At 45.5% G+C, this 26,838-nt stretch overlaps 1 protein-coding gene across 1 annotated transcript in view; it reads left to right on the top strand.

The window, feature by feature from the left end:
• Positions 1-26,838, top strand: part of ano8b (anoctamin 8b) — a 27,148-nt gene extending 310 nt beyond the window's left edge. Inside the window, exons 2-18 of the mRNA XM_056276779.1 lie at positions 2,929-3,067; positions 3,146-3,242; positions 4,451-4,567; positions 4,823-4,950; positions 6,123-6,284; positions 6,762-6,914; positions 8,514-8,640; positions 8,995-9,050; positions 9,154-9,228; positions 9,452-9,586; positions 11,785-12,032; positions 14,155-14,314; positions 14,481-14,867; positions 21,148-21,339; positions 22,065-22,196; positions 25,228-25,338; positions 25,924-26,838. Coding sequence (XP_056132754.1) covers positions 2,929-3,067; positions 3,146-3,242; positions 4,451-4,567; positions 4,823-4,950; positions 6,123-6,284; positions 6,762-6,914; positions 8,514-8,640; positions 8,995-9,050; positions 9,154-9,228; positions 9,452-9,586; positions 11,785-12,032; positions 14,155-14,314; positions 14,481-14,867; positions 21,148-21,339; positions 22,065-22,196; positions 25,228-25,338; positions 25,924-26,646 — 3,142 coding nt within the window. The 3' untranslated portion in view covers positions 26,647-26,838. The remainder of the gene's footprint in view (positions 1-2,928; positions 3,068-3,145; positions 3,243-4,450; positions 4,568-4,822; positions 4,951-6,122; positions 6,285-6,761; positions 6,915-8,513; positions 8,641-8,994; positions 9,051-9,153; positions 9,229-9,451; positions 9,587-11,784; positions 12,033-14,154; positions 14,315-14,480; positions 14,868-21,147; positions 21,340-22,064; positions 22,197-25,227; positions 25,339-25,923) is intronic.

The following is a 26,838-nucleotide window of genomic DNA, read 5'->3' as shown; positions in this document are numbered from 1 at the left end:
GGCTCTTGGGCCACAGCAAACGGGAGACACACCAATGTAGGGGTTTTAACAAAAGATAATTTATTAAATTAAATTGAACAAATTAAAGAATTGACTGACTGTTTAGCGAAGCATGGGGGTGCAGATGTCAGTAGAGTCAGTGGTGTGAGGCGTGCACGAGTGGAGGGGCAAGAGGGAGGATAGCTGCAGCCAGGACTTTTACAGCCCCGGAACGCCGGGGCCCTCAGGTCCCCCCAGTTGCACTGATGACCCACCTGTAGAACAAAGCAGAAAGACAGCTGAATCACACAGCAACCCTTAGTTTTGAAATTAAAATGAACTTAAATCAGTCAGTCAATCAATCAATCAATCAAGTTGCATTTTATATAGCGCTTTGCAAAATGGTTTCATCAGTGTTCTGTGTCTTTGTACGTTTCATTATCATGGCGGTGGAATCAGCTGCCGCTACTGTGTAGCATAGCGATCCAGTTATTACACACTGAATAACTAGCAAAGATGTCAAGGTTTCTGGCCGTCCCCCGTCCTTGGCTGTTGTACTGTGGATTGTTTCAAGATTTTATAGTACAAAAGGGTTTGAGTCGGGCGAAGTGGCATGCTCTGTATTCACTTGATTACTGTGCTCCAGTGTGGGTCCACGGTACCTCTCTTCCCATTTTGCTGCACATCCGCTGAGGGTTTAGGGGTGTGCTCAGGGTCAGTTTAATCACAATTGTAGATTTGACAGTACCAAAACAAAGAAATATAAATCGGGCAATACCACAGGGTTACGCTCGCAATTCCACAATGCATTTGACTGGTAGACGGATGTCAAGTCTGCTTTGCTGACAGTGCAATTGACAACCAATGAAACATAGCAAGCATTTCCCACACACACACACACACACACACACACACACACACACACACACACACACACACACCTTCATTTAAAAAGAGAGAGTAGTGCAGGATTGTGGAGGGCAGAGAGAGTGCTCTCTGAAAGTGTGCCAGTGTGTTATAAATGCAGTGCTCAAGGCAGATGGCTGCGACACACACACACACACACACACACACACACACACACACACACACACACACACATACACACCTGGAGGTGGATAGGTTGACCTATATTTATGCCATCATCTCTAATTCACCTTGAATAGCTATTCCCATTGCATATTAAAGCAGAGAGGATGTCTGTTAGACTTGTCTGCGTTTGTGTTGGAATAATGGATGATTAAAGTTTGCCAGGTTATTGTGTCAATTAAAACCAATCTGTTTTATACATCAAACATGGGTTTAGTCTGAGCTTGTCAGATGAAATTGAATTGTTCGGCTGTTAGCTTTAAACTTGATTTGGCAGCAGTTGAGCTTAACAGGATTGCCTTTCGACTGGGGGCCACTGGATCTGTACCAGGTCCAGGCCTGCACTCTTAACTTCCATTAAAAGAGATAAAAATTGAAAATAAGCTTGAGCTGAAGTCTCCCTATGGGGATGGTATAGTGTCATGTTATTTATGTATTTTATTGCGGGACCTCCATGCGGTTTCTCTCGGTAGAGGAGCACAGCCTAGCATTACCGCTGATGCTACTTTGTCTTGGTGCCTTACGTCTGCTATAAGGAAATCTGTAGAGCGGCGGTATCCATCCATCGCTACATCCGTTTCCTGCTATGAAAACCATTTCAGCAGCAAGGTCGCTTAACCAACATATCCGGCGGGATGTTGTGTACACGTAGCCTCCTCCCTCCTGCTTACCTGACATGCCATCCATTATCCATTCCTCAGCTCTTACACGGCTATCTGTTCCACCGCGTTTTGCTGAATTTTATATTACGTTTGGTAGATATTTGCTAAATTAGCATAAACCTAAAGTACTCCCGAGTCCCCTCTCAGCAGTATTCTGCACCCCTGCAAGGTGAGCTCTGTCCACGTACTGTGTCTTTCACCATTTCTAAAGTAAGGCTGCCTGTAGTTAGAGAGGGAATGTAAAAAAAAAAAAAAGAAAAAAAAAGGCAATAAAGTTTTTGATTAAATAAGAGGCTGAATGCCAGAGAGGCTGGTGAGAGAGGATCTCATTGAGATTCTTGGCAGCAGTAGCAGAAGCTGAACACCTCTGAAAGGACTTGCAGTTATTGGCTTAGATTACCGAAGTTGGTTTGAATAAACACTGCGTTGCATTTTGCCACGGGGCGAAGACCTTGGCAACGGAGCAGCTTATCATCATGCAAGTTAAGCACTATCCAGCTGCAGCGCGGAGGCTAGCACTTCACTTTTCCCCTTGTTGAACGTAGTTCGCTGCACCGGTCCTCCATGGGACTGTAGCTGCATGATGGATGGATATTATCATGACATGCCTCACCTCTGTGTGAGGCAGAGGTGAGACCAATACAGAATAGGGACTACAGTACTGTATTATTATTGTGAAATCAGCACAAAACCAAGGGGAGAAGGATGATGGGATGAGCAGAGAGAATAGGAGCGGAGAGGGGTGGAACAGGGAATGCATGAAGAGGGAAGGAGAAAATAGAGCGGAGCGGGGGGAAGGGGATGGGGGGAGGAGAGTGGGGAAAGGGAAGGAGGGATGAGCGGAGGATTGGAGAGGAAGAGAGGGCGAAGCAGGTGGAGGGGGGTCAGAGGAGGGGAGCCGAGGGGAATGGAGAGAGGAAGGCATGAAAGGTAAAGAAGAGAGGATTTGAAGATGAGATGACGAAAGAAGGTTATGAGGTTTGGTCATGGATACACGGAGAATTTAGGGAAAGTTCTGTGTCCTGTGTGTGTGTGTGTGTGTGTGTGTGTGTGTGTGTGTGTGTGTGAGAGAGAGAGAGACAGAGAGAGAGACAGAGAGAGAGAGAGAGAGAGAGAGAGAGAGAGAGAGAGAGAGAGAGAGAGAGAGAAAAAGAGAGCATGCGTGTGTTTGTTACCATTTTTTCCTTGTGTTTTGCAGTCTGTTACGGGGTGCTGAGGAGTTGGGTCTTAGGAAGGCTGTCAAGCCAGAGTTCGGAGGGGGAACACGGAGCTTCTCCTGTGAGGAGGATTACATCTACGAAAACATCGAGAGCGAGCTGTGCTTCTTTACCTCACAGGTGAGAGCATGTGACCCATCACACAAACACACAAACACACACACTTTCACCCTTTTTGCATCTCCTTGACCCTCATAGGAAAGGCAGAGCATCATTAAGTATTGGCTTGACAATCTACGTGCCAAACAAGGGGAGGTGCTTCACAACATCAGCTTCCTAGAGGGCCAGCCAATCAGTAAGTGACATCGTTCAGAACTCTGACATTGGTGAATACAGGTGGGTGATGTTTGTTTTTATGAGATAAAGGGCAGTAGGTTATGAATGGGCAGTATTCCCCCAAACAGTCAGTTAGGAGCCACACATGCTGATTACTTAGATGACCTTTACCTCGATAATCCTTGTTCACATGCATGACAGCCACGTGGAACAGCAACGACAAATGATTTTTTTCCGATGAAGCTGAAATCTGTGATGTCCCCAATATGACCTATCCATCCTCTGGCAGCGAGAGCTACAAACACGGTATCGCAGCCAACATCGCTTGTGTGCTGTCTGCTCAGCAGTAAACAGTTGTAAAAATGGCATCCTCAGACCAAAGCTAACACAGGCAGTCTAATTTATTACAAACTATATGGGAACACTTGTAGAATAATACAGATTGTAGAATTGGTGGATTACCTGTCCCGACAGAAGCATCGCCTTATTGTCATCCCATCTCAGTCTTTTTTTTCCAGCTTTAGTAGACCCACGTTTACTGCTGCATCAGTGTTCACCCCAGCCGGTCAAAACTTTCAGCAGCAGTACATGGAGAGAGTATCCAACTATGAGAAAGATGCCGGTCCGTATTATGTCATCTGCCTCCATGGTCCAGATGGATAAATAATGATTTATTAATGGAGAAAAAAAATCCCAGATTTCAGCTTTAATAGTGCTCATTTATTTTTCACTGTCCCTACTCCCGTCTCTATCTTGGTGACAGTGATGTGGTTAGCGCTGTCGCCTCATAGCAAGCAAGAGGGTCCTGGGTTTGAACCCCGGGGTTTGTCCAACCTTGGGGGTCGTCCTCTGTGTGGAGTTTGCACGTTCTCCCCGGGTCTGTGGTGGGTTTTCTCCGGGCGCTCCGGTTTTCTCCCACCATCAATAGAAACTTGCATGTTAGGGTTTATACTCCTGTCTGTGCCCTTGGCCAAGGCGAAGCATGGCAAGACGAACTGGAGTTGGTCCCCGGGTGCTGCATGGCGGCTGCCTACTGCTTCTAGCTACACAGATAGGATGGGGTTCAATGCAGAGAAGAATTTCCCTTCGGAGCTCAATAGAGGACTATATCAAAATCACAAAAAAATAAATCTCTTGTCTCTCACACACACACACACACACTTGCTGTCTGTCGTCCTCCTCCCTCTCTGCTGATCGCTCTTACATCCCCTGTATTTTGTCCTCCAGTTCCCGAGCTGAGCGCGCGAGGTGTGATCCGGCAGGTGTTTCCTCTCCATGAGCAGCGGATCCTCAGTCAGCTGATGAAGTCTTGGGTCCAGGCTGTGTGTGAGAAACAGCCCTTAGGTCAGTAGGCCAAGACACACTGATGCAAAGGCGCACATGCACACACATGTGCAGCCAACTACATGCAATATTATTATTCAACATACTCAAGCATGACAAAAGAAAACCCTGCAAACCCGCAAAAAGAAGTGATGCTTTTCAGCTTTCACACCACTCCACAGCAAAAAAAACAACAGTGACAAGTAGACCAAAGTCATGCAATCTTTCTGTTCTGTCTCCCCTGTGGTTTTCTGTCTGTGCCTGCGGTGTATGTAGATGATATCTGTGACTACTTTGGGGTGAAGATTGCCATGTATTTCGCCTGGCTGGGGTTTTACACTACTTCTATGCTGTATCCTGCTGTCATCGGCTTTGTGCTGTGGATGCTCACTGAGTCAGACCAGGTGAGGACATAACTCACCATCTCATCACATAACTCAAGACATCACCTGGTACCTTATATTACCACCCCCCCACCCCAAAAATATTTCAGGAATTGTAAAAAAAAGTCTATTGATAATGCTTCAATTTTGATGAACTTTGTGTCTCAAGTTTTGTTTGAACATGTAGGAGTTGCTTTATGGTAGTTATTTAATGTTTAATTTCCAAAAGACCAAATATCTGAGGGGCGTCTGGGTAGCGTAGCGGTCTTTTCTGTTTCCTACCAACACGGGAATCGCTGGTTCAAATTCCTGTGTTACCTCCGGCTTGGTCGGGCGTCTCTGCAGACACAATTGGCTGTGTTTGTGGGTTGGAAGCCGGATGTGGGTATGTGTCCTGGTCGCTTCACTAGCGCCTCCTCTGGTCGGTCGGGCGCCTGTTCGGGGGGGAGGGGGAACAGGGGGGAATAGCATGATCCTCCCATGCACTACATCCCCCTGGTGAAACTCCTCACTGTCAGGTGAAAAGAAGTGGCTGGCGACTCCTCTTTCAATGTTGTGTTGTGTAAATTGTGTAAACACAACATCCATTGCACGTTGTCCATCTTGGGAGAGAGATCCCTCTTCTGTTGCTCTCCCTGAGGTTCTTCCTATTTTTTCTCCCTGTTAAAGGTTTAGGGGGTTGTTCCTTATCTGATGCGAGGGTCTAAGGACAGGATGTTGTGTTGCTGTAAAGCCCCTTCAGGCACATTTGTAATTTGTTATATTGGGCCTTACAAATAAAATTGACTTGACTTGACTCCACAAGTATCGGAGGAGGCATGTGGTAGTCTGCAGCCCTCCCCGGATCGGCAGAGGGGGTGGAGCAGCAACCAGGACGGCTCGGAAGAGTGAGGTAATTGGCTGGATACAATTGGGGAGAAAAGGGTTAGGAATCCCCCCCCCCAAAAAAAAGACCATATATCTACTGAGAACGTGGGCCCGCTTTGTGTGATGGCCACAGTATGTTCACAGCACCTGATCTGCGCTCAAAGTTTGTAGTTATTTCATTAAGTACACCATTGGTGGACAGCAATTTTGTGCATAACACCTGTGTGTGTGTGTGTGTGTGTGTGTTTGTGTGTGTGTGTGTGTGTGTGTGTGTGTGTGTGTGTGTGTGTGTGTGTGTGTGTGTGTGTGTGTTTTGGGTGCTTCAGACAAGCCGTGACATCTGCTGTGTGGTGTTTGCTCTGTTCAATGTGGTGTGGGCCACCCTGTTTTTGGAGCGTTGGAAGAGGAGGGGGGCTGAGTTGGCCTACAAGTGGGGAACACTGGATACCCCCGCTGAATCACTGGAGGAACCACGGCCGCAGTTTAGGGTGAGCACAATTAGGGCCCTCACTGCCTCCAGCCTGTCTTCAAATACCATCATTACTACTGCTGCTACTACTACTACTATTCTAGTACTACTGCTACTGCTAATGGTAACGATAATAACATACAGAAAGGCAAAGTTACAAAGTGCTGAACCAGTAGAAAAAATGAAGCAGTCAGGCAAAATGATAACAGTGCTAGCAATACAGAGAGACTGATAAATAAATGTATTATAGAAAAGACAATAACAACAGAATGAAGCAGTTGCAACCAAAAAATATAGGAAATTTTAATAGAAAATAATATTTTGAGGAGTGATTTAAAAAGATCATACCGACTCAAACAGCCTGAGCCCATCAGGTAAGCCTTCTCAAAGCCTAGGTACCCTAACAGAAAAGGCTCCTTCGCCAGTCTGGTAGAAAGAAGGCTGCATCACATATTTCTCTCACATGTCCCATTCTGTTTTTTGTCTTCCTATGAAGGGGGTCAAGCGTTGCAGTCCCATAACAGGATGTGAGGAGTTCTACTATCCTCCGTGGCGGAGGCGTGTGTTCAGGTGGCTGGTCAGCCTGCCTATCTGTATCCTCTGTCTCTGCTTTGTCTTCCTGGCCATGCTCATCTGCTTTGAGCTGCAGGTCGGTCTGTTGTCAACCAACATCTGAGCGCCTGCATGATGATCCTTGTTGAAGTCTTAACACCTTGCATCTATCCTGCTGTTATGCTGCAGAATTCCTTTAAAGACCCCATCCAACGGCTGATTTCCCATTGTCCCCCCATCCTGTTTTCTGCCACGAATATCTGTGCTTGGTTGACACCTGTGCCTCAGAAACCACTTGACTGGCGATGACTGCCGATTTGCATTCTCAGCGAGTGGCATACAAATGATACAGCTTGAAAATGTTGTGTAATGCATACACATAAATCAATTTTCTTCCGGTTGCGATAGCAACTAATGTTACAGTGGTTTAAGTTTAAGGTTAAGATTAGTTAGTGAGGTTGCCATTCAACAGTTTGGCTATCTTCCTCTAATCACGTAGTTTCCGAAAGAATGTATGTGGCAACGTTTCCCTGGAGCTCGGAGTCAGAACAAGCACAAATGTTCACGCCTCAAGTGCCCGGTGACGGTATTAATATGTCACTTACTGTTTCATTCATAACCTGGAAAAGCAATGTTTTCTACCAAAGTCACACCTTTTGTATGAAATATGAATTTTCAGTGTGTTTATGTTTGTATTTTATGATACCTAAAGAAGCGACAAGGCTTTAAAATGTTTATTACTTGATTTTTGCCGGACGGGGTCTTTAAAGGGTAGATTCGCTGGTGCAGTAAGCATGTTGAAAGGGTGACTATACATTGCATGATAGCACTCAGCTGGATTAATTTGTCGCTGTACAGTACAGCATAATTAAGTCAATGATGATGATCATGTCCTTTAAGACGTCTTTGCTGCATGACCCATTGTATGAATGTTGCTAAAACATTACTGTGCGATCCTCTTTTTTCCTCAGAAAATGAAGTAGTGCTGTCATACTGTTGTTGGCTTTCTGTCTGTGAGGGTTAAGTCCTCATCCTTTTCAAGAAATGTAAAAATGTATCCAACATACCTCCGGCTTGGTCAGGCGTCCCTACAGACACAATTGGCCGTGTCTGCGGGTGGGAAGCCGGATGTGGGTATGTGTCCCGGTTGCTGCACTAGCGCCTTCTCTGGTCGGGTGGGGCGCCTGTCCAGGGGGGGTGACTGGGGGGAATAGCATGATCCTCCCACACGCTACGTCCCCCTGGTGAACCTCCAACCTGTCAGGTGAAAAGAAGCGGCTGGTGACTCCACATGTATGGGAGGAGGCATGTGGTAGTCTGCAGCCCTCCCTGGATTGGCAGAGGGGGTGGAGCAGCGACCGGTACAGCTCGGAAGAGTGGGGTAATTGGCCGGATATAATTGGGGAGGAAATCCACAAAACAAAAAAAAATGTATCCAACATTGTGGAATAAATACAGCAGGCCAAAAATGCCAGGATTTGGGAAAGTGGAGATATTGCCATGTTGATCTGAGAGAGGAACAGGATGCCACTTTTGTTTTAGTCAATGTATCTAGAGCTTGACTTTGCTCACCTGTGCGGGAATGAACACAAGTCTGTCTCTGCGGCACAAACTCGTTGCTCTAGTCTATGTTGATCCTGAAACTGACCCATGAGTTTATTAAAAAAAAAAAAAAACTGTGATTGTATTCCTACAGGAGTTTGTAATGGGGATCAAGGAAATGCCTCGTCTCGCGCGCTTCATCCCCAAAATCATGCTAGCTATCACTGTGACTGCATGTGATGAGGTGTACAGAAAAATTGCTTGCTGGCTCAACGACATGGGTAAGATTTACGATTGAATACTATCTCAATCACATTTATCAATTTGTCAATATCAGTCGTGTCAGAAAGTGTATAATCATCTTTGGAACAGTGCAACACGAATTTTAAACATTTTGTTTGTCTTATTACTATAGAGATCAACATTCAGAAAGACAATTTCCAAAAAAGTTATTCTTTCACATTTTACAAAGATGGTCAATGGTTAGTGTAGTCAAAAAACTAACTAATTTTGTGTTACAGCACATTTTGTTGTGCAGGGTAATACTGTTTACTGTGTTCTGTGTTGATGCAGTAGTAAACTCCTAAGCGATGACGGTTAATGATGACTTGGCTTATTGTATTGCTCCTCCACAGAAAACTACAGACTCCAGAGTGCCTATGAGAAAAATCTCATCATAAAAATGGTTCTTGTGAGTGGCTGTTAATCAAATAACATTTAATGCAAGTATTTGATTTGAGTCTCATTTTTGAGTGCCCTTGTCAACCATACATAACGCTTCTTTTCTTTTGTAGTTTCAGTTTGTAAATTCTTATCTCAGCCTTTTCTACATTGGATTCTACCTCAAAGACATGGAGCGCCTGAAAGAGGTAGTTAACGGCAATGATGCCCCACCGCAAATATTTCTCCATCATACATCAGAAAATCCAGTCTCATCCCCACATGTTTAACCCCTTCCTCTTTACGTGTGCTGTTCTCTCTCCACCCTTCCCTTTACTTCATCTGTCAATTCCACTCTCTGCTCATCTATCCTGCCTTGCATCCATCCATCCATCCATCCGTTCATCCTTCCATTGATCATATCGGTGGAAGGTGCTACTGGTGTTGTTTCTGTCTCAGAGTGTGCTGAGGCAGTTTCGGGAAAATGTCTTGCCTCTCCTCATCCTCAAGATCCGGGTGCTTTTGGTCACTATTCCCTGGCTGTTCGGGACTTTACCCAAGTCCAAAGTATGACCGTAACGGTTGGGGTGGGAGGGCAGAGGTGTAATCCAGGCCACCCTGGGTGCCACACTGCTATGCTTGCCCTATGTCAGCTGCATCATGGACTTCCAAACTCCTAGTGTCGATGTCTTGAGCATCTTAGGATCTCACTTTTTGTGCATTTTTGTAGGAATTCCGAGTGCATGTCTGGATTCTGGGTGTTTAGTAGCTCTAGTTAGTGTTTCACCGCTCCTGCTTATTGCATACTTGGCCTGTTAGATACAACAAACAATACGTGTCTACCTGAGAGCGTTCGTCTTCTCAATCCTTTGTCTCTATCCAGTTTCCATGTACAGGTAGTCCCCGGCTTACGAATGCCCGACTTACGAACACCCGTACTTACGAACTCACCTCCTCCGTAAAGCCTATTTAAAAAATCGAGTTACACACAACAGGTCGTATTAACGAACAGATGGACTCCTTGGCGCGACACTCAAAACAGGCAGTTCGTCGGCCCGAGGGAGAACAATGCCACGCCGTCGTCACCATTTTAAGTCGGCTCGCGTAAACATTGTTGTGTGCGCCGTGTTTCGACTTACAGTTTTCACGTGTTTACCCTCGTGATCACAGCTTCCAAGCATAAATCTGATGCAAGTGATGGCGATGCATCGAAGGAAAGGAAAACGATCACCATCGAAATTAAAGTGGACATGATCAAGCGTTCAGAGAGAGGTGGAGTGCTCTTATCGTTTTTTATTTTATATTTCTCTTTTATGTTTGTTTTTTATATCTATACACACATTCTGTGTCTCAATTATAAATACTGTACTGTAGTTACATTTATTATTATTACTGCATTACTATATTTATGATGTTTTAGGTAAAATATAATATATTTTAGTCAAGTGCTTGTCTTAGTATATAGTATATTATGCTATACACTAAGACAAAGACTTGACTAATTGACGCTAGATGTGAACTGTATGTAACTGTTCCGACTTACATACAAATTCGACATAAGAACAGACTCAAAAGCGGAACTCGCTCGTAACCTGGGGACTTCCTGTACCTCACCTGCCTCTCCGATAGTCATTCCCTATTGTTTGAGTAGTGTTGCTGTATATCTTTTCCCATGTGTGACTAATAGTCTGAGTGGACTTTCTCGTAGTCTCTTTGTTGTTTGTGTTGAGTTTGTGTGAATTGTTTTTGATGACTCGCACACTTTGCCCCCCTTCTCTCGCTTGGTCTGTGACTTACTGCTACACCCTCAGCTTATGTACCACCTCTAATACACCCGTCGTGCTTTAATCTGCTACCATCGACCGTTTTGCTTTTTCCGTGTCTGAATCACAATGACTACTGTTGTGTATTTACAGATTTCTGTTGCCGGATGTTTACTTTTCGCCTCTACGTCTGAAATTAGAAATAGGGGCTACATCCATCTCACTTCCGCCAATATCCTTTGCAACTCTGTGGTACCTGTGCTCACTACTGCAATAGGTAGACAAGAAAAACACTACCAACAGCACTTCCTTTTCCAGGTCTCCCATCGGGGGGGGGGGGGGGGGGGGGGGCTCAAAATAATCTGTGCCCTTGTTGAGATTGTGTGGCCTAAGCATTCTGTGCTTTAGCTAATGTAGTTTGTGGGTCAGCGTCATTTGAATTGGAACGTTTAAAGTCAATAAAGGGCCATTTACTGTCTTGTTAATTAATTTGCAAATTTATAAAAAAAATATCCTTTGTGTATGTATTACACGCATTGAAGGGTCAGTTTCATGTAACTACAACTTTCTCGGGCCTCGTTAGTTAAATCCATTTGTTGTGATAGATCCTATTGTGCGTTTGCTGCATTCATTCTGCAAGATGCTATGCAGCAAATCCTTCTGTCTGAGTGTCCTTGATCATCTCCTCTGTCCCTTTTGCAGACATGGGTCCTCTCTACAGGTGTCATTACATATGTTTGTCAGTCCTCTGTAATTCTTTTGGACTGCATGCTAGCAATGACACACAGGGTTTATTTTAAGTCTTAGTGTGACTGTGTCATCGCTCTCCGTTCGGTCATGCTGGTCCATTTGCTTGCCCTCCGCCCATCCCACCCCACAGCCTCGAGTATGAATCATTCACCCCTTACATGGTGCTTCTTTTGGATGCTCTGAATGGGTTTGCAGTGATGTCATTTTACTCTTTTCATTCTTTGTGAACGGTTTTTCTCTTTACCATGACAGATGCTGGCCACTCTGCTCATCATACGCCAGTTCCTCCAAAATATCAAGGAGGTGCTTCAGCCTTACCTGTATGAGCGCCACAAGCTGGGCGAGCTCACCCTGCGAGCTTTGTGGGACCTGCTCCTCTCAACACTGATCAAATATGCCCGGCTGGCAGCGGGAAAAGCCCAGGCCTCTCCCGCCGGCCAAGCTATGCCTGAATCCGGGCTACGGGGCACCAGGCCTGGGGTGGGACAGACAGAAAGAAGGTGAATGTCATTCCTAATGCCCAGATTAATGGATTAGTTTAGAAATAAATCTATGTCTACCAACACGGGGATTGCTGGTTCGAATCCCTGTGTTACCTCCAGCTTGGTCGAGCGTCCCTACAGACACAATTGGCTGTGTCTGCGGGTGGGAAGCTGAATTGTGGGTATATGTCCTGGTCGCTGCACTAGTGCCTTCTCTTGTCGTTCAGGGCGCCTGTTCGGGGGGGGAACTGGGGGGAATAGTGTGATCCTCCCACGCGCTATGTCCCCCTGGTGAAACTCCTCACTGTCAGGTGAAAAGAAGCGGCTGGTGACTCCACATGTATTGGAGGAGGCATGTGGTAGTCTGCAGCTCTCCCTGGATCAGCAGACGGGGTGAAGCAGTGACCGGGACAGCTTGGAGAGACTTGGGTGATTTGCCAATTACAAGTGGGGAGAAAAGGGGGGGGGTCTATGAATTTTTAGGAGAATACACATGTAAGGGCTGCAAAACTGACATGGGTTGACCATATTTAAGGTCAAATTAATTTACGGTATGACCAATACATTAGTTCACTGTAAAAATAATTGCATGAAAACTTACACTGATCAGTCAAAACATTATGACCACTCACAGGTGACCCAAACATTGGTCATCTCCAAACAGGGGCACATTTCAAGGTCTGGGTAGATTAGATGGCAAGTGAATAATCAGTTCTGGTAGTCAACGTGTTGGATGCAGGAGAAATGGGCAGGAGTAAAGACCTGAGCGACTTTGACAAAGCCCAAATTGTTATGGCCAGACGACTGGGTCAGAGCCCCTCTGAAACGGCAAGGCTTGTGGGCTGCTCCCGGTCAGCAGTGGCGAGTACTTACCGACAGTGGTCCGAGGAGGGACAACCCACAAACCAGCAACAGGGTGTTGGGCGCCCAGGGCTCATTGATGTGCGAGGGCAACGAAGGCTATCCCGTCTGGTCCGAACCAATAGGTCTACTGTGGCACAAGTCACAGAAAAGTTTAATGATGGTTATGTGAGGAATGTGTCACAACACACTGTGCATCACACCCTGCTGCGTATGGGGCTGCATAACCACAGACCGGTCAGAGTGCCCATGATGACCCCTGTCCACTGTCAAAAGCACCTACGATGGGCACGTGAGCATTGGACTTGGAGCTTGGAGCAGTGGAAGGTTGCCTGGTCCGATGAGTCCTGTTTTCCTTTAGATCATGTGGATGGCCGTGTACGTGTGCGCCGTTTACCAGGGGGAGAGATGGCACCAGGATGCACTGTGGGAAGACAGCAAACCAGTAGAGGGAGTGTGATGCACTGGGAAATATTCTGCTGGGAAACCCTGGGTCCAGCCATTCATGTGGACATCAGTTTGACACGTGCCACCTACTTAAACATCGTTGCAGATCAGGAACACCACTTCATGGCAGTGGTATTCCCTGATGGCAGGGGCCTCTTTCAGCAGGACAATGTGCCCTGCCACACTGAACACATTGTTCAGGAATGGCTTGAGGAACACGATGAAGTGCTCAAGGTGTTGCCCTGGCCTCCAAATTCTTCAGATCTCAATCCGATTGAGCATCTGTGGGATGTGCTGGACCGACAAATCCAATCCACGGCAGCTCCACCTCGCAACTTACAGGACTTGAACGATCTGCTGCTAATGTTTTGGTGCCAGATACCACAGGACACCTTCAGGGGTCTTGCAGAGTCCATGCCTTGGCAGGTCAGCGCTGTTTTGGCAGCGTACAGAGGACCAACAGCATATTAGGCAGGTGGTCATAATGTTTTGGCTCATCGATGTATATGAACTGTTATAATGCTACCAAGAGGAATTCAACGGCTAGATTTGGGCCAGAAATAAAAAGAGAAAAGGTAAAATGGGTCAAGCTAAACAAAACAATTCCACATACGGTTGTAGGTCATGTCCACCCTGATAACATCATTTACTAAGAGAGTAGACAGGCTGAAGTGCAAATGGAAAACAGCTTTATCTGTGAGTACCTGTGACCGAGCAGGTTGTGTAGTCATGATGTCGGCTGTCGCATGTCAGATAAACGGAGCATCAGAATATCAATCTGCTAATGGTTTCATTTTCCCTGCAATCTGTATTTGCTCTCATTCAACCCCAGAGAAAAGAAGTGTCTAAACGGGGGCTGCGGGGTTCCTGATGAAGAGGACAGAGTAGAGAGGGATGAGGCCGACAGCGGGAGGTTCAGTGAAGGAGAGACGGAGGAGGAGAGTCTGATTGACTGTGGCTTAAAGTTGAGAAAAGTCAGTTTCATAGAGAAGGTATGTTATACTATGATGTACAGTATATTGAAAACACATTGTATGATATTATTAGTATTGTTATTGATATTATTTTATTATTATTGTGATGATGATGATGATGATAATGATGATGATGATGGTGATTGCTACCATTGATATTCTTGGTATTTCTGTTTGTGTTAAGGTGGACAGAAGGCCAGCATGTAGCGGGCCCCCAATAGAGGATAATTTCCTGGAAGAGGGGAGCCCCACCATGGTGGAAAAAGGAATGGACCCCGCCTCCGTATTTGAAATGTGTGACGAAGATGACGATAACGATGTTCATGATGTGAAAGAGTCGGGCGGGGGTGTGGGAGGTTCGGGTGACGGTAACGCTGCTGGTAGTGCCACCGCTGCCCCGCCACCCTCGGCGTCAGAGAGCAGCGTGTCACTGCGGCACCGGAGAAGGGGCAGGAGCTTAGAGAGAGGGGAGCCTAAAACAAAGAGGGAGTCGTGGATCGACCCCCCGGAAGAGAGGGAGAGCACCACCCTCGCTCAGGCTGAGATAGAGAGCTGCATGCAAACATATGAGGTGAGAGGATATTGTAGCTGCTCTCTGCATTGTGTTTAGATGGGTGGTAATTCAACCAACCCTCCCCAGTCCAGTTAGTTTCTAGTAAATTTCATTTCCAAATACTGACAACACTGAATCTGACTCGTAAGTTATAGTGTACAAAATCAGTGACAGTTTGAATCTGATTTCTTCTGTTTTCCATACGAAGAGAAAGGCTGACTGAATGCAATTTGAAAAAATTAGTTTAGAAATTGCATACCATGAGTTTAAAGCATACTATGACATTTTGCTGACTGGACGTCACACATTTAACCACTCACCTATATTCCCTACATGCTTAGCTAGGTCGTGGTTGGCACATGAAAACCAAACTCATTTAAAAACCTTGTTGTTATTCCAGGTTTTTTAGTATGATTCATAAGAATGTAAAGAATGATTCTCGTGTTACTGGGGAGGATGCTTGATATTCCATTTGTTTCCCCTTAACTTTAATCATTAAGTTTCACCTATTTCACTATGTGTAATCATAGAGCGGCTATTGTAAATCTGTTACTGCTTGTCTACGCTGTCCAGTGTCCAGGCAGCACTTTTTTTTTTGACCCCCCCCCCCCCCGTTCTCCCCAATTGTACTTGGCCAGTTACCCTATTTTCCGAGCCGTCCCGGTCGCTGCTCCACCCCCTCTGCCATTCCAGGGAGCGCTGCAGACTACCACATCCCTCCTCTCATACATGTGGAGTCGCCAGCCGCTTCTTTTCACCTGACAGTGAGGGGTTTCACCAGGGGGGACATAGCGTGTGGGACGATCACGCTATTCCCCCCAGTTCCCCCACCCCCTCGAACAGGTGCCCCGACCGACCAGAGGAGGCGCTAATGCAGCGACCAGGACACATACCCACATCCAGCTTCCCACCCGCAGACACGGCCAATTGTGTCTGTAGGGACGCCCGACCAAGCCGGAGGTAACACGGGGATTTGAACCAGCAATCCCCGTGTTGGTAGGCAACGGAATAGACGCCCCTCCAGGCAGCACCTATTGCATGTCTAGCTGTCCTAAAAGAGTAATTCCACTACTTTATGAGGTTGCTTTCATCTTTTTTTCTCTGTGGAGTTTTTCCTCATACAAATCAAGGGTTTAAGGATAGTGGGTGTCGTACATGGCACATGTAATTGTGGTTTTAAAGCCCCCCAGGGACTAAATTTTGAAATAAATCTGACTTGATTCTCCAATAAGTAGGCGTTGCATGTCCATCATTGTCTTTATGTAAAGTAAAAACTTTCTGATGTAATTTCTCAGGAATTTAAACTTGAATTTTTTTTTATGCTTTTTCTAATTAGGACCGGGGTCCTCCCTATAGTCCCCGGGTCCTATAGTCCCCGGGTCCTATGTTCCCCGCTTTGTATGAGACCGGGGAATATCGGACCTTTTTGTATACAGAGGGCCCTATATTCCCCACTTTTCCCCAAAAGGGTCCTATGTTCCCCGTTTTGTATGTGCAGGGGAACATAGGACCTTTCTTTATAAAAAGGGTCCTATGTTCCCCCAGGGCACCCGGGGAACATAGGACCCCTTTTATAAAGAAAGATCCTATGTTCCCCGGTCAGCAGGTTTGACGCTGTTTGGCGCAAAAAGTGCATTTTCAATAATGCATTATTTAGGGCAGATTATTAAGAAGACAATGAATCATACGATTTCTATTTTTATATCACAAAAACGAATTCACAAAGTCCAGGTTGGCTAAAGTATGTGGAAACTTTCGACACTAAACCAATTTCAACTTATTAGGCTATAGCCTATATTTGGGCGCATAACCCATCCCGGTAGTTCTCTGATATTTATGCGTGAAATGTGTCACTTATCGAGGAAAATGCGCCTCGCCGAGGAGGTGAGCTGGCTCGTCTGTGTCTGAATGTAATATAGTAAGCCTATGCTCCTTGGGCAATTGTACCCGGGCGTAGCTCAGTCGGTAGAGCTCTCGCCTATGGATCGCAAGGTCGTGAGTTCGATCCCGGGTGCCGCCAACTCAGCGTATGAGTAGCACATTGTGCGAGAAGTGCTGGGAGCTGAGGATAGGTGTTGTGTTTCGTCCTCAGCAGTCCATCTCCCAGAGGTCTAGTGCATTGTACCAGGGATAGACTCCTGCGAAAGCTAGCTGATATCGACAATAGGCCAATTCCGACCCACTTCTTCTATGTTCGCTAGAAAGCCGTCGTTCCCATCATAACCACACCAGCTTATTGGGAAAAGCATCTGACAGATATTAGATAGAAACCATCTGCTCAGTAAGGCCCTTTAAGCATCATAATTGTAATGATAATAATAATAATAATAATAGCCTAATAATAATAATAATGATGATGATAATAATAATAATAACAATATAGCCTTATATTAGAAATGCTAAAAATTGGATAATTGAAATATTTATAATTATAAAGTAGGCTAATATAGCATGGTAATAACAATAAAATAATAACAATATCTGCCTGGTCTCTTAAGATTCTAAGATGCTGTATGCTACAGAAATAACGGGACATAGGCCTAGGCTAATGAATACGCCTTTTTGACAAAATATGAATGAAAGGCTAATCAACAACGCTAAAGCTGAATCACAAAACACATATTGCTCGAAAAATAATTTATAAATAGCCAAATGCACACATGATTTCGAGTTTGGAAATATTTAAAACTTGTCGTGGATGTGTGGTCATCTGCACACAAGTTTCCTGGCGTTCTAAACCACATGATCAAAATTCACCAATGTCTAAACCGCCTGCCAACTTGCAACAATTTGCAACAATCGGTTGTTATCGGTGATAACTCGTGGAGTCACTGTCATGTGCTTACTAGCCTACAAGAAGACAAACAATGACGATAGTTATGGATGGTGATCGAGGGGGCAAAGTGTTGGTACATGAGAACTTCAGATATCAGAAGCACCGCACCAATCAAGACACCATTAGATGGAGGTGCTGGAGGTGGAACTGTAGAGTGCCACTGATCACAAATAGATTTGAAGTGGAGGACGTGGATGCTAACATTATTGTGCACGATGTTGGGGAACACGTGCATCCCCCTGACGGAGAAATGGTGCACCGTGCAGAATTCCGACAGGGGGTGATTGCAGAAGTTGCGAGGGAGCCAACAGTCCCAATCAGAAGGATCTATAATGCGCAAAGGGTCCTGCAGCATCGGCAACGTCAAATCCAAGGTGGCGGCGACAGACCACCACCACAAGGATTCCAGTCTGTAAGGACTGTTATGGCCAGAGCACGCGCAGCAGTCACGCCCCCGATTCCAGCTACACTTGAGGATGTCGTCATCGAAGGTGCATGGGCTGAAACATGGGACAGGGAACAGTTCCTCCTGCACCAAGACAACGAGTGGGCTATCGCTGTGTTTGCCACAGAGGGAAACATCAGGAAGCTGCGAGGCTGTGGAACCGTATATATGGAAGCAACGTTCAGAACGTGCCCCCGCCCCTTCAGCCAAGTTTTTACAGTACTTGGAAACATGCATGGCTTCGTTATCCCTCTTGTGCATGGGCTGATGGGCCAGCGCACAATTGGGCACTACCGGCAGGTGCTCGATTGCATCAAACAGGAAACCAGGAGGATTACGCAGCACCACTGGGCACCTCAAAAGGTCATATGCGACTTTGAACAGGCGCTTATCAATGCGCTGGAAACAGAACTTCCAAGGGCACAAGTGAGTGGATGCTACTTCCATTTCAGTCAAGCCCTGTGGAAGAGGGTGCAAAGACTTGGACTGACTACTGCATTCCGGGATGACCTTCAGTTGGCAGCAGTCATCCGCAAGGTGATGGCACTCGGCCACCTACCACTGGACACAGTTCAAGGCAACTTCGCCCTGCTCATTCACCACCCAGACACGAGGCGCGTCCAGCGGGACCATCCAGAGCTGCATGACTTCCTGCAGTATGTCGGGAACACATACGTCCACGATGGAGCCCTCTTCCCACATCCAATGTGGAACGTCTATGCACGCAACATGGAGCAAAGGACCAACAACCACGTTGAGTGTAAGTGACTAAGACTTATTTTCTGATTTATTGAATAATCCGCCAACAGACTTTATTTTTGATGTGTGGCCCATAACACGCTTAACATTTTCATGCGACACCACAGAAGCGTGCAGGCTGTGATAACGTAGGCCAATTGTATGATTATGGTTGTGTAAATTAGGCTATACTGTTTTTAGTCGATTATTTGTATCATTATTTAAAAAAATAATATAGCATCGGTGTAGGACTCACAGTCAACCATTGCTTTGGATACTCTTAAAGCTTGATGAATCTACATTGTTTCCATCAATTAGCTGTGGAATTCACCATAGGCTATGTGTTTAACTTTCATTTTAAAAATCAGTTTAACACAATCCAGCATAATTTTTGGAGGTCTACATCACACAAAGGCCTACACTCCTAAAGCTGTATTATGCATTCATGTTTATCAAGCCACTGTCAACATGTTCAGCATATTAACATTTCTTTAACAGTTTACATGATTAACCTCTTGTTTTTGTTTTTGTAGCTTATCATCGCACTCTAAATGATGCGGTCCAAGTGCGCCACCCATCCCTTTGGATGTTTCTGCGCCACATTAAGGACCAGCAAACCCTGGCAGAGGAAAGGCTGGAGATGGCGGAGCGAGGAGATGCTCCCCCAAGGCGGAAGCCCAAGTGGAGGAGGTTGGAGGCCCGTCTCCTGCGGCTCAAGGGTCAACTGGATGCTGGTCACAGAGATTTGGAATCATATTGGAGGGCTGTAAGCCATCACATTTTCAGATAGGCTGAGTAGAGGTTTTAGCCCCTCTTTGTTGAGTAGCCTAATGGGCTAGGACTACTCATTTTGCTTTTTTGAAGAAGAAAAAAGCCTTAACGTTAAGCTAGTTAGGCCTTGGAGATTTTTGTTTTAGACCATGCCTTTTCTGGGGGGCTTCTGCCATAGACCAACCCCTTTTCAGCCAAGCTTTTACTAGAAGCATTTTGTTATTAATAGCCTATTATCAGTGTTACTATTGATAGTATTATGCCTGTAATTGTTATTTGTTATTAGGCCTCTTTTATAATTAGGCTATTATTATTATTATTATTATTATTATTAAAGAAGAACATCAAAGGATGTAAGGTAGCACTCATCAAATGAAAAAAAAAGACACAATTCTCTATTTTACCATTTCATTGTTTGGCATCAGTCAATAACTTGGCCGGGTGGTCTTCTTCAGAAACCTTAATGACTGATGCCAAACAATAAAATGGTGAAATAGAGGACTGCCTCTGTTATTTTTTTACCATTTGGTGAGTGTTACCTTACATCCTTTGATGTTCGTCTTTGATTCATGTTTTTGGTTTAGCACCTCCACAAGCCTTTAGTTTTTTGAGAAGCACATATTATTATTATTAGGCAATTAGCCTATTGTGTAAGGTAGGCGGCCCCCGTTGATGGATACTTTGTGCTGGTCCTAAATTCCCAAGTCCTGGTCTAAGTTCTCTGCCTAAAAAGTTCATCATTAAAGTCTTTTTGAAAGAAAGTCTGCCAAGTGATTTAATATGGAAAACGAACTGCAAAGTAACAAGAAAGTGGCTGAAGTGTCCAGTGCTGTGCAAATTGAACTTTGAGCGAAGGTGGAAATGGCTAGGTTATACTGGTAGGCGGGCCTACTGCAAGACAAACTTGCGTTGATTGCCGACTGTCCACGCTGAGCCGGAGAGCCAACTAACTAGGCCTACTGCAGTAAATATTGGTAAGAAATAACAATAAAGCAAATTACAGCCTCCTCTAGGCCAAATTTGGATACGCACTCAAGGTGGCCTGCAATATACAACAGCCAACAATGGTAATACGGCCTAATTTAATCAGCGGAGGAATAGATTGTCGTAGCCTACATCTCAGCCATGACCCCAGTTTTTATTATTTTGGACCCGTTAAAGAAATAATTTGCAAAAAGGGTTCTAAATTCCCCGGTTTGTTCCTCGATTGGCAATAGCGGGGAATATAGGACCCTTTATTTGGAAAAAGGTCCTATGTTCCCCTGGAAACAGCGGGGAATATAGGACCCTTTTTCCAAAAGAGGGTTCTATGTTCCCCGGTGTCTATTGCAACAGGGATTATAGGACCTTTTTAGGGGAAAACGGGGAATATGGGACCCTTTTTTTTTCAAAAGGGTCCTATAGGACCCGGGGACTATAGGCACGGCCCCTTTGGACCAATTCTTGCAATGGCATGCATAATGTCATGTGGACATATGACCTAAATGTCTTCTTTTTTACCCTCTCAGGACACCTTCCAGGACTACCAGGAGATGTTTGTTCAGTTTGGCTATGTGGTACTCTTTTCCTCGGCTTTTCCTCTGGCTGCCATGTGTGCGCTCATCAATAATATCATTGAAATTCGAAGTGATGCCTTCAAGCTCTGCACTGGCCTACAGAGGCCCTTCGGATTAAGGGTGGAGAGCATCGGAGAGTGGCAGGTAAGAGACACGGGGTCAAACATTTAAACAGTTGGTTCTGCTTAAGAGCCTAGATAACAGAATCCATACTCACTATTGGACACAAACTAGATGGGGGAAAAAAATCCTAGTTTTTTCTCACGTGTTTTGTCCCAACTGGCACAAATCTCTTATCACTAATAAATAACAACTCATATTCAAAGAAAATATGAACATTATGGATTACAAAAAAAGAAAAAAAGTTCACCAAGGCTGCTAAGCTCTAGGCTTCTTTGTGTTTGATAGGTGACTCTGGTGGTCAACTGAGCTTACATTTGTCTCAGGGGGATGGGGGCTGCATGGCTCAGGAGGTAGAGCGGGTCGTCCAGTAATCGGAAGGTCGCTGGTTCGATCTCTGGCTACTCCAGTGACCGTGTCAAAATGTCCTTGAGCAAAACACTGTGAACCCCTAACTTGCTCCTGATGAGCAGGTTGGCACCTTGCATGGCAGCCTCCGCCATCAGTGTATGAATGTGTGTGTGAATGGGTGAATGTGAAGCGTATACTGACAAGCGCTTTGAGTGGTCGGTAGACTAGAAAAGCGCTATATAAATGCAGTCCATTTACCATTTAATTTGATCATATTGGTGGAAGTATTGAACTGCTGAAATTGAAATAAACTGAATCACATTGACTTGTTAGTTTTGAGGAGCCAACCAGTAAAAATCCATGCAAGCATAGTAGGAATGTGTTTTGTCCCCATGTAGACTGTGATGGAGACCATGGGTCTGATTGCCATCATAGTCAACTGTTATCTGATTGGCCAGTGTGGTCAGCTACAACGTCTCTTCCCCTGGCTCAGCCCTGAGATGGCCATCATCTCCATCGTAATCCTCGAGGTACAAGTGTAAAACTTATCAGATTTTTTTTCTTTTTCGCACCACAGTTTTCCACAGTCACAGAAAGTTGAATCAGTTCATCTGGACCTGGATCCTTGGGGACTGATTGGTCCACCCCAAGGATCGGGTCCCCCAGCACAAACAGAGTAATATAGTGTACGCTGTTAAGTGCCGTGACTTGTACATCAGAGAAACCAAACAGAAGCTGGCCAAGAGGACGGCACAACACAGGAGAGCTAACACGTCAGGCCAGGACTCTGCAGTCTACACCCATCTCCAGGCCAGTGACCACTCTTTCAAGGATGAGGACATGCACATCCTTGATAGGGAGGAACGCTGGTTTGAATGGAGGTCAAAGAGGCCATCTATGTGAAGAGGGAACAACCACGCCTGAACTGGGGGGGCTAAGAGTACATCTGTACATCTATCGCCATCTTACAATGCTGTGATTGCAACTATTCCCCAATCCTCTGAGAATAGTACACATGGCCATTGAAACTCTAGTTAATGGTCATGGTAACTTGCATATGAAACTGATTGTTGGTTTCAGTTGTTATGCCACTGTATTGTTTATAAGGGTGGGGATACCTGCAGTCAGTTTAGACTGAAGAACTGAAGAAGTCACTTATTGAAACTCTAGTTAATGGTCATGGTAACTTGCATATGAAACTGATCGTTGGTTTCAGTCGTTATGCCACTGTATTGTTTATAAGGGTGGGGATACCTTCAGTCAGTTTAGACTGAAGAAGTCACTTACATGAGTGATGAAACGTTTCTCTCAATAAACGTGTCCAGATGAACTGATTCAACTTCCTGTGATTTCCTCACCTGGATTATTGAGCATGCATCAAGAAATTTTCAACAATATTTTATAACCAGACACAAATATTGCTGTTGCTTGTGTGCTAATAGGAAGACTGATGTTATCTAGCCTATCTATCAGCAGAGACTCAAGAGTGCAATAATCAAACACCTTAGCAGCTACATTTAAAATTTTAAATTAAGTCCAGATACTTGATACCAAGACTATTCTGACACCAATTTTTCTTCAATATAATTAGTTGGACCCATTTTAAGTCCCTTGTGACCCACCCGTGTGATTCTAACCCAGATTCTGAAACCCTCTGGTTTAGAGGATGTTGTAGCAGTTGGACGGGCCACCGTTCAAGGCACAAAGATGTCACATTTTGCAGTAGAAATAGGAATCAGGAACACTTGTCATTTCACTTCATGCGCTTGCGTACATGAAATGAAACGAAATTCCATTTCCCCCAGCCCACAGCAGAACAACACAAAGACAAAAACACATCCAAAAACTACCAGAACACATATCCAAACTAACACCTATATACCAAAACTAAACAAAATCACTGTCCAAGGGAACGAACGCCAGCCAGGATGAATGTCGGAACTTGCCTGTCTGCATGGGCTAGCAGTTAGCTTAGCCCGCCCCGATTCTGCGTCCTGTCAGACCGCCCTTGGCGTTTCCTCCTCGGGCGCAGCTCCAGGCAGGGGCCGTGGTCCCCAGGCCCACCGGACGAAGCAGACCGAGCTCTCCCAGCCAATCAGTCTGGGAGAATAAATAACAGTACATGATGCCTGATGTATTTTGCAGTAGGGTAGGGGATAGGAAAGAGGATAAAAGTTAAGTTGCTTCTCAAACAGTCAGCACATTCAGGCCTTATAATATTATCTCCTCTGAAAGTACTTTAGTGAAGAGTGGTGCCAACTTAAAAATAAAATCACATGATTTGACGACTCATGCATAACAAAATGATTCTTTGACAATGATTAAAGAATAGAAAGTGATAAATCGCGACTTTATTTTCAAGTTATTTGCGTTGTGGTTGTCAGAGAGCAGAAGAAAAGATTTTTAAAAACTCTATAAAAGCTGTGGTTGTTGTTTCTTCACTAACCCTGCCAGACGTGTCTCACATTTATAAATAGGTGCAAGCACTCAGCCATCCTATGTCTAGGGTATAACTGTTTTCTTTTTAAGTGGCAAATTGTCATCCTCCCAAAACACTACCAACTTGCCTAAACAATTTGCATACAAATCATTAAAACTTACCTTTAAATTAGCATCTTAGTGTGTGTGTGTGTGTGTGTGTGTGTGTGTGTGTGTGTGTGTGTGTGTGTGTGTGTGTTTCCATATATAATATTGTTTTGGGGTTTTTTTGGAATTTCCCCCTTTTTCTCCCCGGCCAATTACCCCAGTCTTCCGAGCCGTCCCGGTTGCTGCTCCACCCTGACTGCCAATCGGGCTGCAGACTACCACATGTCTCCTCCAATACATGTGGAGTCGCCAGCCGCTTCTTTTCCCCCGACAGTGAGGAGTTTCGCCAGGGAGATGTAGTGCGTGGGAGGATCACGCTATTCCCCCCAGTTCCCCTTCCCCCCTTAACAGGCGCCCCGACCGACCAGAGGGGGCGCTAGTGCGGCGACCAGGACACATACCCACATCCAGCTTCCCACCCGCAGACACGGCCATTTGTGTCTGTAGGGACGCCTGACCAAGCCGGAGGTAACACGGGGCTTCAAACTGGCGATCCCCATGTTGATAGGCAATGGAATAGGCCGCTATGCTACCTGGACAATAATATTGTTTTTTTAACACTGAAATTAACATTGACTTAACTTGCCACCAGACATGTGTTATAGTTGATGCTCCTACCAACACCGGTATTTTTCAACATATGGGAGATACTGTTTTCATCTTCTGCAGTCTGCTGGTTATGGAGGCTGTGTCTATATTCAGACAAAGGTAAACAGCCTACGGCTCTGACCTGTCCTGATAATAAAGTCAGGCCTAGCAGAAAAGAATGTTGTGGCCTAAATGTTGTTGTGCATGCGTCAGCTCAGGTAAAAATCACTTGAAGAGTAGGTATTTTTTGCATTTATTTTTTTTTGCTCAGAATATTTTTATACTCTGCATATGTCATGTGTTTTATTTTTTATTTTTTTCATTTACCTTTCACTTTGTATCCCCAACCTCTTCTTCGCCTGCCTCCTTGGCTTCCTGTGCCTGCAGCACTTTGCCATTCTCCTGAAGTACATCATCCATGTGGCTATCCCTGACGTTCCCACCTGGGTCGGAGAGGAGATGGCCAAACTGGAATATCAGCGCAGGGAAGCATTTAAGGTAAACCACAGAGCTACTCAGGGCCAAGACTGAATTCAGATCTTTCTTGCATTTCACTTAGTTACCTTACTTATACTGTGTCATGGAGAGCTACAAGAGAAGGAAAAATAAACTGTCCAGACAATCTGAAAAGGTCTTGAGAATGTGACATTGTTGTTACCGCACTAGAATTACCCCAGGAAGTCTGCAGCAGCATACTGTATTGTAATGTACGTATATAGTAGATGTCACCATCATGGGAGTCACTTTTTTTAGTGCAAGGTTGTTTTTGCTGCACTGCAGTTCTGTTGTTGGATATAAATTTCTTCTGGTCCCATTTTATCCACTTGAAGATGAAGGGAATAATCTAGCAACCAGTTATTTGAGAATAAAACATTTTTTGATTCAATATGTCTAATCAATTATACTTTACAACATTCAAAAAGGAACAGCCTGCAGAGGCCCATGCAGTGCTAATGCAGGATAGACGAGAGACAGTGGGATTTCTAGGATGACAAACACTGCAGGACTGTAATCATTAGGTGGGTTTAATGCTGATTCTTGGCATTGCAAATAAATTGTGAGATTGTTTCCCTCTTTCTGCAGAAGCATGAGCGGCAAGCACAGCAGCACTACGCGCAGCTGCAGCGGAGGAAGAGGGAGGAGGAAGAGAGGCAGAGGCAAGCGGAGCACCTGGCCCGCAGGGAGAGGGAACGGGAAGATGGCAAGGGGGACTCCTCGGGGGATCATCACCACGACAAGGGGCACAGCAGCAAGTCGCGCTCCGGAGGTGGGGGAGGAGGGGGAGGCGGAGGGTCAGACAAGCCCAAGAGGCCCAGTTCCCTACTGGCCAACAATAATGTGATGAAGCTGAAACAGATCATCCCTCTGCAGAGTAAGTTCTCCTCGGGTAGTGCCCGCTCCCCTCAGTCACCCACTGGCAGCGAGCCCAAACTCCCAGGGTTCCTGAGCTTCAAATTCCTCAAGTCACCAGAGAACAAGAAAGAAGTTGCCGCAGCTGCCACCGCCACAGCAACTAATGCTGCAGCAACGGTAGCATCAGGTAGCGGCTCTCAGGAGCGTTCCCAGTCACCCAGTAAAGCCTTCAACCCTGGGAAACTCTTCAACTTTGGGAAGTCAGAGGGGGGAACCTGTGTGAACGGGGCTCAGCTGCCCAAAGCAGGGGAGGGCGCCTCCTCGCAGGGGTCAGATAGACCGCTGTCCAGGTCTGACCTCAATGGGGTTCCGGATGAGATCCCCTCGCCTGGAGGGGAAGGGTCCGAGAATGGACACTCAACAGACTTGGACCCAGCACGCCCTAAAGTCTAGTAGCCCCAGAGAGAATGAACTCTGATTATATCTTAACTGAGGTGATTGTGGAGGTGAGGTGTTTACTGTGAGGAAGGGCTTAACCTGCCTTCCATGTTCACACAGGCCATGTTGTATGCACCCTTGAAACAGAGCGAGGCAAAAACGAAATTGATGAAAGATGACTGTTGACTTGCAGCAGTCACGTTTTTA

This window comes from Lampris incognitus, chromosome 3 (genome assembly GCF_029633865.1).
Source record: "Lampris incognitus isolate fLamInc1 chromosome 3, fLamInc1.hap2, whole genome shotgun sequence".
Taxonomy (NCBI): Eukaryota; Metazoa; Chordata; class Actinopteri; order Lampriformes; family Lampridae; genus Lampris; species Lampris incognitus.
This window is presented reverse-complemented; position numbering and strand designations above follow the sequence as displayed.